The sequence below is a fragment of the Cygnus atratus genome, chromosome 1, assembly GCF_013377495.2.
Source record: "Cygnus atratus isolate AKBS03 ecotype Queensland, Australia chromosome 1, CAtr_DNAZoo_HiC_assembly, whole genome shotgun sequence".
Taxonomy (NCBI): Eukaryota; Metazoa; Chordata; class Aves; order Anseriformes; family Anatidae; genus Cygnus; species Cygnus atratus.
In genome coordinates, this window is record NC_066362.1 from 39,386,148 (window position 1) to 39,401,695 (window position 15,548).

The 15,548-nt window shown below is 37.7% G+C and overlaps 1 protein-coding gene across 1 annotated transcript in view; it reads left to right on the top strand.

The window, feature by feature from the left end:
• Window positions 1–15,548, top strand: part of TRHDE (thyrotropin releasing hormone degrading enzyme) — a 203,504-nt gene that overhangs the window by 163,795 nt on the left and 24,161 nt on the right. Inside the window, exons 11-13 of the mRNA XM_035544377.1 lie at window positions 740–873; window positions 972–1,027; window positions 15,273–15,420. Of these exons, the coding sequence (XP_035400270.1) occupies window positions 740–873; window positions 972–1,027; window positions 15,273–15,420 (338 nt within the window). The remainder of the gene's footprint in view (window positions 1–739; window positions 874–971; window positions 1,028–15,272; window positions 15,421–15,548) is intronic.

Sequence of the window (15,548 nt, forward strand, 5' to 3'; positions counted from 1 at the left end):
GAGACATATAAGCCTGATGCTTCATTCTATGATGATTCTTCCCGTAGTGAAAAAAGCATGTGGTGTGTGTTCCGGGTGTTTTTGTTGTTGGAATCCCTACTTCTGTGAATAGTGATGGACTGGCTGACTTCTAGCTTGTACAAATACTGGAATAAATTCATACTTTCAGCCCCTAAGTGCTTACGTAAAAAGAGGGGAAAGAGGAAAAATGGGTTAGTTGATACAAGGTTAATAGGTATAGTTCTAGAGGAGAGCTTCTCAGTGGTTAGTAGCTTGTAACTCTATAACTGGAAATACTTTAATTTAAAATCCAATAACAGAAGCTTTATTGACTACATGCAGAAACACTTAAGATTATTTATTTATTTATTTATTTTGAATCACAGGTTCAGTCTTCTCTCTGTAGCAAATCCGTTGAATAATAGAATTGTACTTTGATAAAGCTGCTGTAGCAGGGCCAGCGTCAGGGTACCAGACTTAAATGGACACTTCTTGTATAAATGCTATTAGCTGCAAAACGACCCTTGGAGTTCTTTGTGGATAAAAGGTCTCAGCCTCAGCTGGTGTTTCTACATGAAACAGATTAATAATTAACAGAAAAATATTAATTAACCCCACTGCTTTTGTTAGTCTTTGAATCAATTTCACTACCTTTCTGCAGAAAGAATTTAACAAATATGTTTTTAGAATTTTTAAATTCAAAACCAAGTCCCATTCCTATGTTGTTCTTTGTTTCCAGAACACCACAGAATTCCTGCTTTGGAAGAGGCAAGTTGGTTGCTGGGGAACATCAACCAGACCGGCTACTTTAGAGTTAATTATGATGTTAGGAATTGGAGGCTGCTAATTAATCAACTAACAAGGAACCATGAGGTAAGTTCCTCTTCTCAGCCCTAAAATCAGCTTTTATATGTGAACGTTCACTATTTCATCACCCTAAATGTTTCCATTTCTCTGGTTGCTCCTCATAGGTTATCTCTGTCAGTAATCGAGCAGGCTTGATCGATGATGCATTCAATCTAGCCAGGTATGTTTGCCTGAAGATAATTTATCTTCAAATACATTCTTGCAACAACTCATACAATCATTAGCTCAGCAGCTGAGTGCATTTTGAAGTTAAATATGTTTTAAACACACTTTAGTTCTCCTCCCCCCCCCCCTTTTTGTATGGTGCATAAACACAGTCTGTAGCACATTCTTGATCAGTAATTGCCATAGGGTATTTCCGAGTCTAGAGGGGTCTGATCAATTTTGCAGCAAGTTCAATTTAACACTTTGGAGGTAAATAATCTTTTTCCACTTTCTTTAATGAACAAGAAATGTTTTTTTTTCTTCTGTTTCTCCCTAAAGCACCCATTCTCTCCTCCTCCCCCTCCAGCCCAACCCCCCCCCCCCCCCCCCCCCCCCCCCCGCTTTTTTTTTCTAAGCATGCCTTGTGCTGTATTTTAGTTGTGATGGAAGGCACCTTCAAGCTTCAGGAATTTTTTTTGCCCTGACTTATGCTGTTATATCATTTTTCCAATATCCTTCTTTTCCTGTAGTCTGCTAGAACAGACTCTTTTTCCGCATGACGTTTTTCTCACAGAATGTAGTCAGAGTTCTGTTGACCATTTCTGGAATTTATACAGCTTTTTGTGTTTTATTGTGACCAGAGTTATATAATTAACATGTATAGTGCTGGTTAGGTAATGCCTTCTTTATGAATTGAGACAATGAAATCATTCCTGTTTTGAAGTCAATACATCCAATATGTTGGTAATCAAAGTGAAGAATGAGAAGAAAGTAGTGGAACTTTTCAAATTTTGAGATTGTTGAGGTCCCTGGGAACGCTGCATCAGTAAAACACTATGATGTCAAAGGCTGTGTGAAAAGAATTCCTGATGTTACTGGCTTTTCCGTTTGCTAGTGTATTTATAGGCATATTTGAGCAGGGGCTTGCAAGAATTGGCAGTATTGAGGTACATTTCACTAGAAATGGTCACCAGAGATTTTTTGAGATTCAGGCACAATGACACGCAGAAATTATGTCTCAGTGATTTTCCAGCTTCACTGCAGTTAAAAACAGTTTTGTGCCCTACCACTCTGTTCCTGCTGCCTGTGCTAGCCTGAATATATGACATAAACTAGTGATTAGCTCTTACTTAATAGCCCAGAGATGTAGTAGAGAAGGAGGTATGACAGGGAGAGGAAGAGCCCCCTTTTGCTTTTTGCACTGCCTTTCGTTCTTGCCTTGTATCCTCTTCCCATTGGCAACGTTACAGAGTTATAAATAGGTTATCATTTAAGTGGACCGTGACCCATGTACTCCTTGGCTAGTAGAATACTGCAGAATATTTTTAAATACCTAGACTATTGGAAGAACTAATACATATTCAGTCAGGTAACAGTCTGTTCCTTTTTTTTTTTTTTTTTTTTTTTTTTTTTTGGCACCTCAGAGCTGCTTTATGTCTAATAAAACTGAAATAATTTGCAGTTATGCAAAATCAGTATGTGGCTTTCTTCTTTCTCCATGAACTGAATGCAGTCATATGTGGCTTGACTTCAGAGAAAATCTAGGCATTGAAAAAAGCTGTTTCTTAAGCTGATTCCTGTAGGTAGGTGTTTTTCTTCTGAGTCAGTACTGAGCCACTGCTCTAGGATGTATTCTTCATAAAGCATAAAGGCAAGGTCTTGATTAAAGGCCCAACCTGCATAGTCCGGCCAAGTTTTTCTACCTAAAAAACACCCAGACATTAGATAAGAAACATGTTTTCAAACATACTTTCCAAAGCAGTTTTATGGATATTGGGTCCTCCTGCTTTTTCACAGGTAACTATGCCGGAACACTGAGTTTTTTTTGCAAAATTTCATGTTGTAAAAACTTGACTTTCTTCTGTTAATGGTGAACTGCAGTGGATGGCTACTGCATTTGTTACTCATACACCATGGAAAAAAGTAGTTGAGCTAAATATTTACGCTGTAAACCCGTTCGTATATGTAGATACTACATAAGCAGAAATATTCTTCTAAAGGGGATGCACAGATAGGTTCCTGCTTCTTTTAAACTTCTGCCTCCTGTTAGTAGTACTGTCTTGAATATATGCCTTACAAGCAGGTCTGTGTGTGACAGATTTGGTTGAAGGAGAGATCTAGAGAAGTAGAAAAGCATATTTGCAAATAGATTTATAGTTAGTATTCAAAGAATAGCAATAAGATATGTTGACTTGACTAAAAGTGGTAGATAGGGTATACTGTTATCTTTTTTTTTTTTTTTTTTTTTTACTTCATCTATCATCTTTCTAAAGAAATAATAATAACAAAAAAGTAACTATACTTAAGTATAGTTATGTTTAAGATACTCTAATTGGCTGGCTAGCTGTATGGTACCTTTCTAAGAAGTGTTTGGCATTTTTTTCTTTTCATTTCCTCTCTCCCAGGCAAAGACAGACCAGGGGTAGACCTACTTCTTTCTCTGCTCCTTTACCATGAGCAGGACTAGAGAAGCATTGAGAGTCTGTTAGAAGAGGAGTGTTTTGGGGCAGACCTTGGGAGCAGAGCACCTGAACTTCTGGGTGTATGAAAGTGCATGTGAAAGCTCTTGTGGGGACAAGCAGTGGAGTCGCACGCTGATGCTGCAGTACAGCACAGCAGCTCTGCTGTGACAGATGCACAGCAGCATCCCAAAAACAAGATCTGAGGGCTATCAAAATGACACAGACCCTTTCAGTTTCCTCAAAAAGTCCATGTTCAAAAGGCCACCATTAGCCTAAAGGCAGCTTAGCTTTCCCCTCTTGGCTGCAAAGTACAGTTCAGAAAATTGCTTCGCTTTTTGTCAGAGCAGTACTACACTTTGCATGTTACTAGCCTTGTGGATGTAGCGCTGATTCTATCTCATGTCCAAGGCACAGAATGTGTTTCTCCCTCCCAGTATAATGTTACATGGTGGGGAGATTAAAAACAGGCAATTGTCTCTGACTGCTACATGAGGAAAGGTGAGTAACCTTATTGACCAGTCACAGAGGTAGTAATTGGTAGTTTAGACTGACTTCAGAGAAGACTGGCTGTTTTAAAGCGTAATTGTGTCCTCTGATGTGGTCCCTAGTGGTACTGATGGGTTATCATCTTGTCTACCACTATAAACGTGGAACTTAGAAGAACTTATAGAACTGTGGAATACATACTTTTATTTTAACCCCTACATATTATTTTCAGTAATAAAATAATGCATAAATGACTTAAATCCACACTTGTCCTTTTAAAAACAATTTCCAACATAAGCAGTTCTTGTTACTGTATTAAATAGACTGTATTTCTTCAAAATACCCCATCCTTCATAGAGATTTCTAAAGTACTCCCTAGTGTGTTGTTCAACTTGATACAGATAATGTTCATTCCACAGCAGAAAGGTTTGACTCAGTTCTTCCAGTGTCCTAATATGGTAAGTCTTGATATGATATTCCTATATATTAATGCTAATTGATGTTATTTCTGAAACAAGTACAGATCTTATTTTTAGTAAAATTTAATAACATTGAGATCTGGAGAAAGCTGAAAGAATATAATTTATTTTGGAGATTTTATTCTTCCAAAATGCTTGCTATCCTTTTATTGTCCAGCATAATGATTTCTCAAAAATAAACATAAATGAATCGTTACCTCCAAGGAATACATTAAGCTCTATAATTTCCTAAACTTTTGCCCATTTTATATGTAAATATATTCCTTCTTCTTTCTTGGTGCATTTTGGTTCCATAAAATTAATCAAGCAGGGTTGAGCAGAATAATAACAATAAGAGAAAGCTGCAGTTTGCCCACTGTGTTTGAATTCTTGCAAATTTGTTTATTTTTCAGATTTTTAAACATAATTCTGTTCTCAGCTCTAGTACGTGCATACACCCTGCGGATCCACAGTGCTGTAGCCTTGGCAGTAACATAGCTTATGGAAATACATTCCCAAAATTTTTGAGCAAGAACAGAACCTTGGTGCTCTCTCTTCCCTTCTTCTTGAAGATCCTTTATCTATTTAGAATGTTTTGTAAAGGATTTCAGAACAATTTGAAACTAAGTTGATTGTAGTAAATGGGATGTATTGATGGTAGACTGATAAAGAGAAGATGAATGGAACTGTGTATCTCTTCTAAACTTTAATAAAGGTAGTTCAGAGAGCTCCAATAAATAGTGTCACAGGAAATAAGAAAGATCCTACAGTTTCTTGAGAGTGTGAATAATGTTGTCAGCTTCTCCCGTCTTTCTCATTCCTTGGGGCAGGGTGTTAGTGAATATGTGAGGTGGAATGCTTCACACTTTACTTTAGGTGTCCCAAAGGTAGACCTGTAGATCTGAGCTTGTCTCCTTGCATGGCACTGACAGATAACGGAGACAAATGCACTCCCAACCTCTCAAAGCCACATAACATGGGATAAGATAAATTACCCTCTTGAGGTTAGCAGTCTTGTGTCACCCCTAGTTCTTCCTTGCTGGGCTCTAAATCTTCATATTTATCACCACTCATTAAACAGGTTAAATTAATCCAATATTATGTCAAAGAAATACGTCTGGTTTGTATTCAGTGTTAATCAGTATTGAATCAGATGGTTAGATGTAATTGTGGATACTTATTTTACTCTCATCTAAAACAGTTATTGCTCATTCCTGTTCTGGAAGAATCCATCTGTTTTGTCTCTTGAACACTAATGTATATCTAATACCCCTTGTTTCTGCCTCTGCCATAGGCACTTACTGTGTTAAGATGATAGCTGCTTGGTCTGCATGCCAGTTTCTCAGAAACAAGATTTTGATGCCGACATTCTTCCTTGCTGTTGATCATTATCTTGCCTTCTGTTCTACCATTGAAGAGGTGGAGTTCTTTGGATGCTCAGATTTTCATGACAGTTCCCTTTTGAGTCATGGGCCTAATGACGGTGTGGAACATGCCAAGACGAAACTCATTGGATACACATTAACAAAGGCCAAAGATAAAATCTGACAGTAGATTTTGCATATTTCCCTGCCGTATTTCTTAACTGGATTCATGAGAAATCATAGAATCATTAAGGTTGGAAAAGATCTTCAAGATCACCTAGTCCAACTGTCCGCCTACCGCTAATGTTGGAATATCGGCTACCATGACCATGTCCCTAAGTACCACCTCTACCCTTTCCTTAGACACCCCCGGGGATGGTGACTCCACCACTTCCCTGGGCAACCCGTTCCAATGCCTAAATACCCTTTCTGAGAAGAAAATTTTCCTAATATCTGTTCTATAACCTTCCCTGCCACCAAGGTCAGGCTGACAGGCCTGTAGGTGCCCTGGATTCTCCTTATGACCTTTCTTATCGATGGGTGTCACACTAGCAAGTTTCCAGTCATCTGGGACATCTCTGATTGACCAGGACTGTTGACAGAAGGTGGAAAGCAGCTCTGCAATCATGTCCGGCAGCTGAAGTGAAGTGATGTTCTTAAATATATGTTCTTCTGCTCCAGGGATGCTTCTGTGTCCACATAAGTCTTTGTTGCTTCTTCATGGCATTCAGTTCTGTGAACCTGCTTTGGAAACCAGAGAATAGGAGAGAAAGTCTGGAATGCAGTGGAAAACATAGCTCAGTATCTCTATGACAGTCACACCAATACATGGTGTGACTGACAGTGACTCGGTCTTTGAGGAAGTGGGTGGGAGAATTAGTAGACCTGAGGGAAGACGGTTCTTACGGGCAGCAAAGGAAACAGCCTGACCATTTTGCAGTGCTGTCTGTTTCCTATCACAGATTAGGGGAGAGAAGAAGCTGTCGTCTCTACAGATTAAGATTTTTTAAGGACAGCAAAACCTGTCCCTGTAGACTTCACAAATACAGAGAGCTATGTCAGAAATAAGCAATGACAAAAGCATACCTTCAGAATTATCTGTGAACTAAGCAGCTTCCTTCTTCAGATGGCTTTCATGAAAGTTCCTCTCTCTCAGAATTTCATTCAGCAGGCCAAAATCAGGAGCCTGGTGCAGGTATGTGATGAGTTATAGTAATAGTTTTCCTTCTTCTAATCAGTTCTTGACTTGCTTCTTTCCAAGTTCTGAGTTCTGCTGACTCTAGAAAGCCAAAGTCTGAGGGTAAGGGGAAAGGCAGTGTCAACCTACCTTTTGATACATAAATTCAGATTCTTTCCCTGCTTTTGCTTCAGATTTCTTCCCCTGCACTTAGTAGATTTTTTAATGTCCAGAATGTTCTCTCAGCACCAGTGCATCCCTGAAATGTGTTGTACAATTTGCTTCACTGCTCTTAACTACACAACAGAATCAGATGCACAAATGATACATAACTCCAATAGCAAGAATTGATTTTTCGCATGCTTACTGTCAAGAGTCACTTTAATTCTTCTTTTATGAACATATGCAAACATAAGCTGAAATGTGTATCTCCATGTAAAGCAGATATCAAGGCTGTGATATGTCACAGAACATATGGACTGACATACAGCATATGGAATGAATGATGGCTACCTTAAAATATTTGTGGCTTCTATTTCCTTTAAAAAAGGCACAGCTGCTATGGCCCACTGAGAGAGTATTTATGTCAAAGAAAATACAACAACTCTTGCAGAAAGCAGTATCTAAATCAATTGCTTGTGCGTCGAACCACCATCACAATTTGTGACAGTGAAAAAGAGTTTCTGTGGCATCCACTGAAATAATTTTGATGAGGCCTCGTTTATTAAAATAGTAAATCTATACCACTATTAATCAAGCATGATATAAACTATCGAACTAATACTCACTCCATTAACTAGTACTCAGAGGCACTAATTAAGGCAGCTGCTTAGCATATCTGTTTTTTGTATATGTTGAATTATCAGCAAATGCTACGAGGAGTAATAATGAGGGTTGGGGTTAAACTGCACAGTTTATTCATTTAAATGGACACTATATGAATGTTGGGTTTATGAATAAGCCAAGTCAAACAAGGTCAACAACCCTGGATATGGCTGGTGAAATTCGGAAACATTTTGAAGTACAGCAATTAGGCCAGATGAGAACTCTCACTCTTGTTGCTACTTATTATCTAGACCCAGCATTTTAAATGGGGCCTTGAATACCTTGACTTTTCCTGACATTACAAAGAACAGGACTTCAAGTAACACAATCAATTGTAACATGGAACCAATTATCCTAGATATGTTGGAAGACTTCAAATGCTACAAGAAATGAAATCTTAACCTCTGGAGAAGGAAAACTACAATGAACATCACTTCAGCTCCATGGTTTAATTTTAATATGCACATATTTGCACCAGCAACTTCAAGAAAAAAATCCTCATATTTATCTGTAATAATTTTGGATATTATATGGAAGCATAAATATTAGAGGTTTAATTACAGGATAACCAGAGTTGTGAGTCCCACTGCCCAGCAATTGCTTCAGTGTAAATGGTGGTAATCCCCCTGCTGTTTTTTGGCACCAGTACTGTCAGTGGTTCAAATGGGGTTATTGATCTTTGCTACCAGAATTTGGCTTTTGATGTCGAGAAATAAGATCAGCTAGTAGTTAGAGAAGTGATGTTGCCACGAGTAGCTGAATGGTCAGGTGTTTTTGCCTGAATGTCAATACTCCACACCTGGAAGTTAAAGAATAAGGAGGGGGGTGGTTTGGGTTTGTTGTTGTTGTTTTTTGGGCTTTTTTAGGGAAGGGAAGGAAAGGGAAGGGAAGGAAAGGAAAGGAAAGGAAAGGAAAGGAAAGGAAAGGAAAGGAAAGGAAAGGAAAGGAAAGGAGGGAGATATGAACAAGTATAGTGCTTAATAATAAACTCAATTCTGACTTTGTTCAAGCATACTCTTATAGATGTCATTGCTCATTGAAAACTTAAGGAGTAGAAGGGCTGTTTCATTCTGCCCCTCCCAAAAAATCATCATGAAAGAAAATAAATAAATAATACTTTTAATAACTGAGTTATGTGAAATTGACCTCTACTAGCCCCTGAAATACATTCAGATTGCACCAGTTAATTTAAGTGTGGCTCACTTCTCCAAAATCAGTTTGGCAATGATGAAAAACATGACATTACCCAACTTAATCTTAATTTTAAACAGTAATATCATTCCTTTTCATCTTGCACTCTTCCTCTGTTTAAATTCCTTTTTTTTTTTTTTTTTTTTTTTTTTTTTGCATATGGGAAAGAAGAAAGGAGAGATACTAAACCCAGTTTAAGGAAAATTTTTGTTGTATTTTTGCAACTGCCAATTTTCAAAGGTTTGGGTGTTGTTTTTTTTTTTTCCCTCTTTTTTAACAGAGATGATTAATTAAAATTAACATTAGCCTTTGCTTATTTGGCAACTCTAAATCTATGCAAGATAATTTAAACCATGTGATTACTCTGATAATTGCAATGAATTTGAACTGTTCTATGAAGGATGCTTAAAATGCTCTTGTGTGGAGCTAAATGTCACTTGAAGAGTCCTCAGATATTTTGCATGTAAGAAAACATAATAATAAGCATGCTTCACTTAAAACTGTCATACTCTCTGAATCCTTTGATGTTGGAGAGGTTGAATGCTGATTAAATTTAGCACTTAAAATGGGCTTGTTAGCCAAATGGTCCTGTTATACTTATCAAAATGCAGATGTGCATTCCTGTACTAGTTATGTGGAAGTCTACAGCTGTTACAAATAGTGCCTCAATTAAGTCACACTGGATGTCTTAGAAAAGCAGAGTCTTTGTCTGGACCTAAGTCAGCCCAACTTTGAGAGTGGAAGATGAGGTAGATCAGGCTTTTACACTCAAGTTCCCTGAGGCTTTGTTACAGATTGCTCATTAGCCTTCTATGAGAAAGCATTATTTTTCCAGCTTTCTTTCCTGAATATGGATGGCTGGAATCTTAAGTTTTTAATCTTTCAATTTCTAGACTTGTAGAATTGAGACGTTTCTTTTCAGAAAGAGCAGTCAGGCATTGGAACAGGTTGCCCAGGGAAGTGGTGGAATTACCATCCCTGGGAGTGTTCAAGGAAAGGTTGGACCTGGTGCTTAGGGACGTGGTTTAGTGGGTGACCTTGGTGGTAGGGGGACAGTAGGACCAGATGATCTTGAAGGTCTTTTTCAACCTTAATGATTCTATGATTCTAAGTGGAAGGTGACATACATGACTACAGGAGTTTACTTCCCTGTTGCATGAGTTGCCTTGCTGAAAGCTTGTTTTCTGTGTCTGGGTTCAACATATCGGTTCTGCCACAGCATTGCTGTTAAAGCAATGTGGGAGAATATATCCTGAATACATCAACAGGGGCCCCAGTCCTCAGTACTTCCAGAAGAAATGAGTAGGGTTAGAAAAAAGCCAACTACAGTTAAGTTTCTCTGTGACTTAGTCTAATTCAGACACTTAACCATTAAGGTAAAAGAATGAGTCAATGAATAAGAATCCAATTTATTTTAAACTGTGGGATAAGCTCATTAACTTTGTGGGTTAATGAGTATATCATTAATTATTCATATATTGTGCATGCACAGAAACAGAACTCATGTTAATCTGAATTGCATATCTATGTTCTGAAGAGCTGTTTTTTCCCCCTTTGAAATTATCCAAACAGAAAGCTAGTCATGCTTTACACATTTCATAGGAAACAGATGATGCAGGGTGAGTTTTAAATCAGTGGCAAGTAAATCATCTCATTTCCATTGTTTCAACAATGTCTATCCGTTTCCTGCCAGCGTGGATTTTCTAATTTTGATTTAAACACATGACTTATAATGACTTTGTTGGGTGGTGGGACTAAGGGATTTATGGTGCACTTGTATATGGGACTCTCATCACTGTACGGCAACCCTGTCGTTTTTGTGGCAGAGTCTGTTTGACTTGTGCTGGATTTATGATAGAAATAATTCAGAACAGAGTAATAATTTTCCCTTGACAATTACACTACCATTTGGTACTTTGTCCCTAAGGGGAAAATGAATGTGCTGGGATCTGTCCATAAGTTCAGTGGCTCAGTGTAAAGAACAAATCAAGGTCAGAATGCAGCTGAATACACACTGATGTTTCATAATATAATCTAGATCTCTAGCTTTTATCTGACTCATTAACAGCTCATGTAATTTAAAGATTATTTTTGCTTGGTATGGGATTTTTAGTGGGAATACTTTGTGAGGGATATTTCATTGCCACATTCAGTACTTTCTATTCATTGCCTCTGTTCTTTATAGCAATGGCAACTGTAGCAGCTTCTTTGGTGTAAGCAGAATACTAGCTTGTTAAAGGGTTGGTGCTTATGATATTATATAATGTCCTACTCCACTTTATATATATATATTACTTTTGAGAGGTCTTTATCTGCCTCTGCCCTTATCATAAAAATGGGGAATAACCTTTTCACCACACTTTGTCAGCAGCCTCTTTAGACATGAAAAACCTGCTGGGCCAGAATGTTTGTCTAGAGATAATTTGTCTAATAACTAAAACAAATCTCTTTTCTTGCCCGTGTTCTTTTTCTCCTGTTTAGTTCAGCAGGTGACTGAAATCCAGAAACGCAGATGATAAAACAAACCTTATGTTTTGCCATGTTTCTGACTGATGCTAAAGTTCTCATGTGTTAACAGTGGCTACAGAGAGATTGACGTAATGGTAAACAGAAGGATAAGGACAATTGTATAGAAAGTGATAAAACAGCCATGGTTCTCAAATGTAATCATTCTGATTAAATTTTTCTTTTGTAGGCATGTCCTTTTAAATAGCTCAGTATGAAGGAGGCTGGCTAAGAGATGGCTTGTAGAGACTCTTTTCTAAGCATTGGCTCATTTCTATGTGACCAGTGATGCCAATAAAAAAACCTCTAACCTAGAATAGAGTAAAGGCCCCAGCTTTTTATATTTTATAATGAAGCTGCATAAATAACATTTAATTTTAGGATATGTACATGGATCTGCTAGTACTCTTCCATGAATATGTACTGGGAGAAGGACCAGAATTAGAATATTATTACCATGCCTCTGGGAAGAGGAGCACTGAAATTATAGTGCTCCTATGATATTCATTCCTAGATGCCTACAAAAATGAAGTCAGACAAATTTCTGTCAGAAATGGCATTGATATGAATCTGCCTTGGTTAGGGAAGGGACTAAGCGAGTTCTTAAGGTTGCTTTCAACCTTTTCATTCTGGGTGCTGTATGTGAAGTTTTGTAAAGTCTTTAACCTGCACTTGAGAAATGCTTAACCTGAACATTGCTTTACATTCAGCCACTGTTTATATATCAACAGCGGTTGGCCTGAGCATTTTATATGCTGCATACTTGCCATGGCTATCCCAGATTCCTGTGCAGAGTTTTGGTTGCAGATACGTTCTTGCTAAGATTCTCAGATGGCTGCTTGATACACACTGGGAGAAACAATATGATTGTCTCAGACCGGTCATAAGATTTGTCATCACAATGTTTCTGTAGTATTTATGTTTGTTACGTGGTTTTGGTATAGCCTATAATCAGTTATTCCCTGAGTGACAGACAATATTTCAGTCTTCCTCTGAGATGGCTAGGCAGGAAAAGAACCTCATCTCTTAGCCTGTGCTCTGTCACATTTGGACTTTGGCAGACAATATCTGATGGTATTTTTTGCTGGACTTTAAAGATAGCAATATGATTGATAGCCAAAAAGACACAAGGAAAAAAAGGATTTCTGTAACTGACCTTCCAGTGTCATTGTTGGAAAAGACTGATAAACCAAGCTGCATGTGTAGAGTATGTACAAAGCTTAACTTAGGTTATTAACTTTAGGTTATTTTCTGCATACCTTTGGGTAAGTAATAGCAGACAATTATATGACAGTGAAATTATCTTTTTCCCCTTGTTGGGAAAGTTGCTGCTGTTACTTTTCTTATCATTGTAATCACAAGGACCTCCTTTCATCCCTGACCCAACCCTCAGGATTGATTCTGTTGATCTGAGGAGTGGATTTCAATGATATTATGCATAAGTGCTCTTTAGGAGTCAAATGCAGAAAGAGAAGGAAGTTCATGAGGAAACAGGAATAACACAGTCTTTGCCATAATCTGATAAATTTGGAAGTTAGAAACAGTGAGGTGATGAGAGCAGCAGTTTCCATTGTGAACAGGATGAGTAGCATCACAAAGAATCACAATTATAAAAGTGATTAGGAAGGCCAAAAGCTCATGAATAAGTAAAAGATCTCTTTGAGTTCATTTCTTATGTTTCTTTATGAAGAAGTTAAAACAAAAATAAATCTGGTTGTTTTGCAGTGGTGATTCCTCTTATGTGCTTAGTATAGAGACACTTAATTTAAACATGATCCTAAATGTCCATTAGCACAGCTACAATAAACATTCATCTGTTTATTCCTTAAGCAGCATGTTTCCTAGAGCCGTTCCTCTTGTTCCTCGCTCCACACTTTGTCATGGTAATCAAATTATCAGTAGCTATAATAACAAAACCCATAATTACGTATATGCAACTTTAAGCTAGTTCACCTATTTGCGAACATTCTTTCCAAGGTATTTCAATCTGCAGTCGATCCAGCTTGCTTCTGGCTCCATTGACTATAGTTATACAAAGTAATAAGACCTAGGACTCACCTTGATGATATTCTGCTGCTTCAGAAATAACAAAGGCCTATAAAAATGAAATAATTCCTCTCACTTTCTCTGACTTCACATGACTGAACTCTGTCCACTACCCACTCTGAGAGCTCCATTCTTATTTCACATCTGTTCAGTTCCTGAGTGACTCGGTGAACTCCCCAAGTGATCTTGTTTTTCCTGCTTGAGTCTGTGCTGTAACTGGAGCTGAGAACAGCCTTGCTGACAAAATGAGGACAAAGATGACATGAAGCATACCAGAGAGTGGGTCATCACGAGGACAGGGGATAGATCATTTTGAAAACTGATAGATGAACTCACATCTTTCCCAAGAATTCAAAGGGAAAAGGACATAATCCTTCCGAGAGAGTAAGAATCACAATGACTTGCATGGATGTGGTGCAATTTGTAAGGAAACTGTGGATTTGAACCATACCAAAAAGAGCAGTCTATTTCAAAGACTTTAGCTTGGTAGTTCTTTTATGCTGTTACAGCGGAGGTCAGGATTTATCTAAACATGTATGTATTGGTTCATTTCTATAATAATCTGTAATTTTCTTTGTTTGCTGCACTAAACATTCAAAGTATGCACCTTTTTCCGTAGGCAGTGATAGAAATTAAGGGGACCATTGGCAACAAACAAGGACAACAATAGTCTGTGAAGATCTTTCGTATTGTAGCCTATGTTAATTTGAAGCTGGTGGAATCCAACTTCCTGATTTTAAGTGTTTAATGAAACAAAATCATTATCTTCTGTCTAGGCAGGTAGAAAACTCTTGTGGGATTTAAACACATGTATCAGGAGAAGAATAGATCTGTGTGTTTCTGGCAAGTTCACACCCACAGGGTTACACTTTGTTTCTGCAATCTGTATAGTTAAGAAAAAATGCTGTTTTGAAAAAGAAAATGAGTGCAAATCCTAAAACTTGATGTTTCCAGTACTTAGTTCTAACAAGCAGCTTCCAAATGCTTGTGTCTGTATTGCACTTTACTTGTAAAGCTATTCATTTTAAAAACCTTCTTGAAACCCTGCTGAACTCTTTTTCCTTGCAGGGAGAGGTCTTTTCTTCCAGTAAAAGAATAGGACAAAATTCTAGCATATTGATTTATAAACATTTAGAAAAACATAGCTTATATGGAAAGTGCTGAAACATTCTTAACCAAAATAATGTCATTGGATAGTATTTCAGTTTAATAAAGTAAATTATTCCAAAATGGCTAGAAGACAAGGCAGCTATGAAGGAGGGAGAAAGGAGAAGGGAAGAAAACTCTGAAGCTAAAAGATGCTTTTTCACTATTAGATCTTCCCAGTTGCCTGTGGCCAGTTGAAATGTTCTCTGAAACAAAATACCTCAGGTCGTTGATTTTATGCAGATTGCTTTCTATCTTATATATTAGCAAAACAACACCTTCATTTTTTTTCAATATACAGTCAGTTACTTCATTATTCATATATTTTATTGCTACTAGAATCTATAGGGGTATCTTAGGGATACTTTGTCTAGTTTTCTTTCATGTGTGTTCATGCCTTCCTTCATCCAGTAGGTATGCTCACACGAGAGACTGTGTTGCTGTTTTTTATGATTGACTTTTATGTCATTATGGTGTGATGAGTTCATCATGTTTTTCTGCCTTTTAATTTCATTTGAAAAAAAAAAAAAAGGAAGTCATTTTTGCCTTATCATGTATCTCCTGCAAAATCAATTTAATACTAACTTCGTTTATTGTGCAGAGCTGGTTATTTGCCTCAGAATATTCCTTTGGAGATTATCAGATACCTTTCAGAGGAGAAGGATTTTCTGCCTTGGCATGCTGCCAGCCGAGCTCTTTATCCTCTAGATAAATTACTGGACCGCACAGAAAGCTACAACATCTTCAATGTAAGAGATATACAGTCTCTCTCCCTCTACCTCTCCCACTCCCTTTCCCTCTCTCTCTCCATGTCCCCTTCTTTCTCTCTCTCCTTCCCTTTGCCTACCCCCTTTTATTGCCAACAGTTGGACTATTC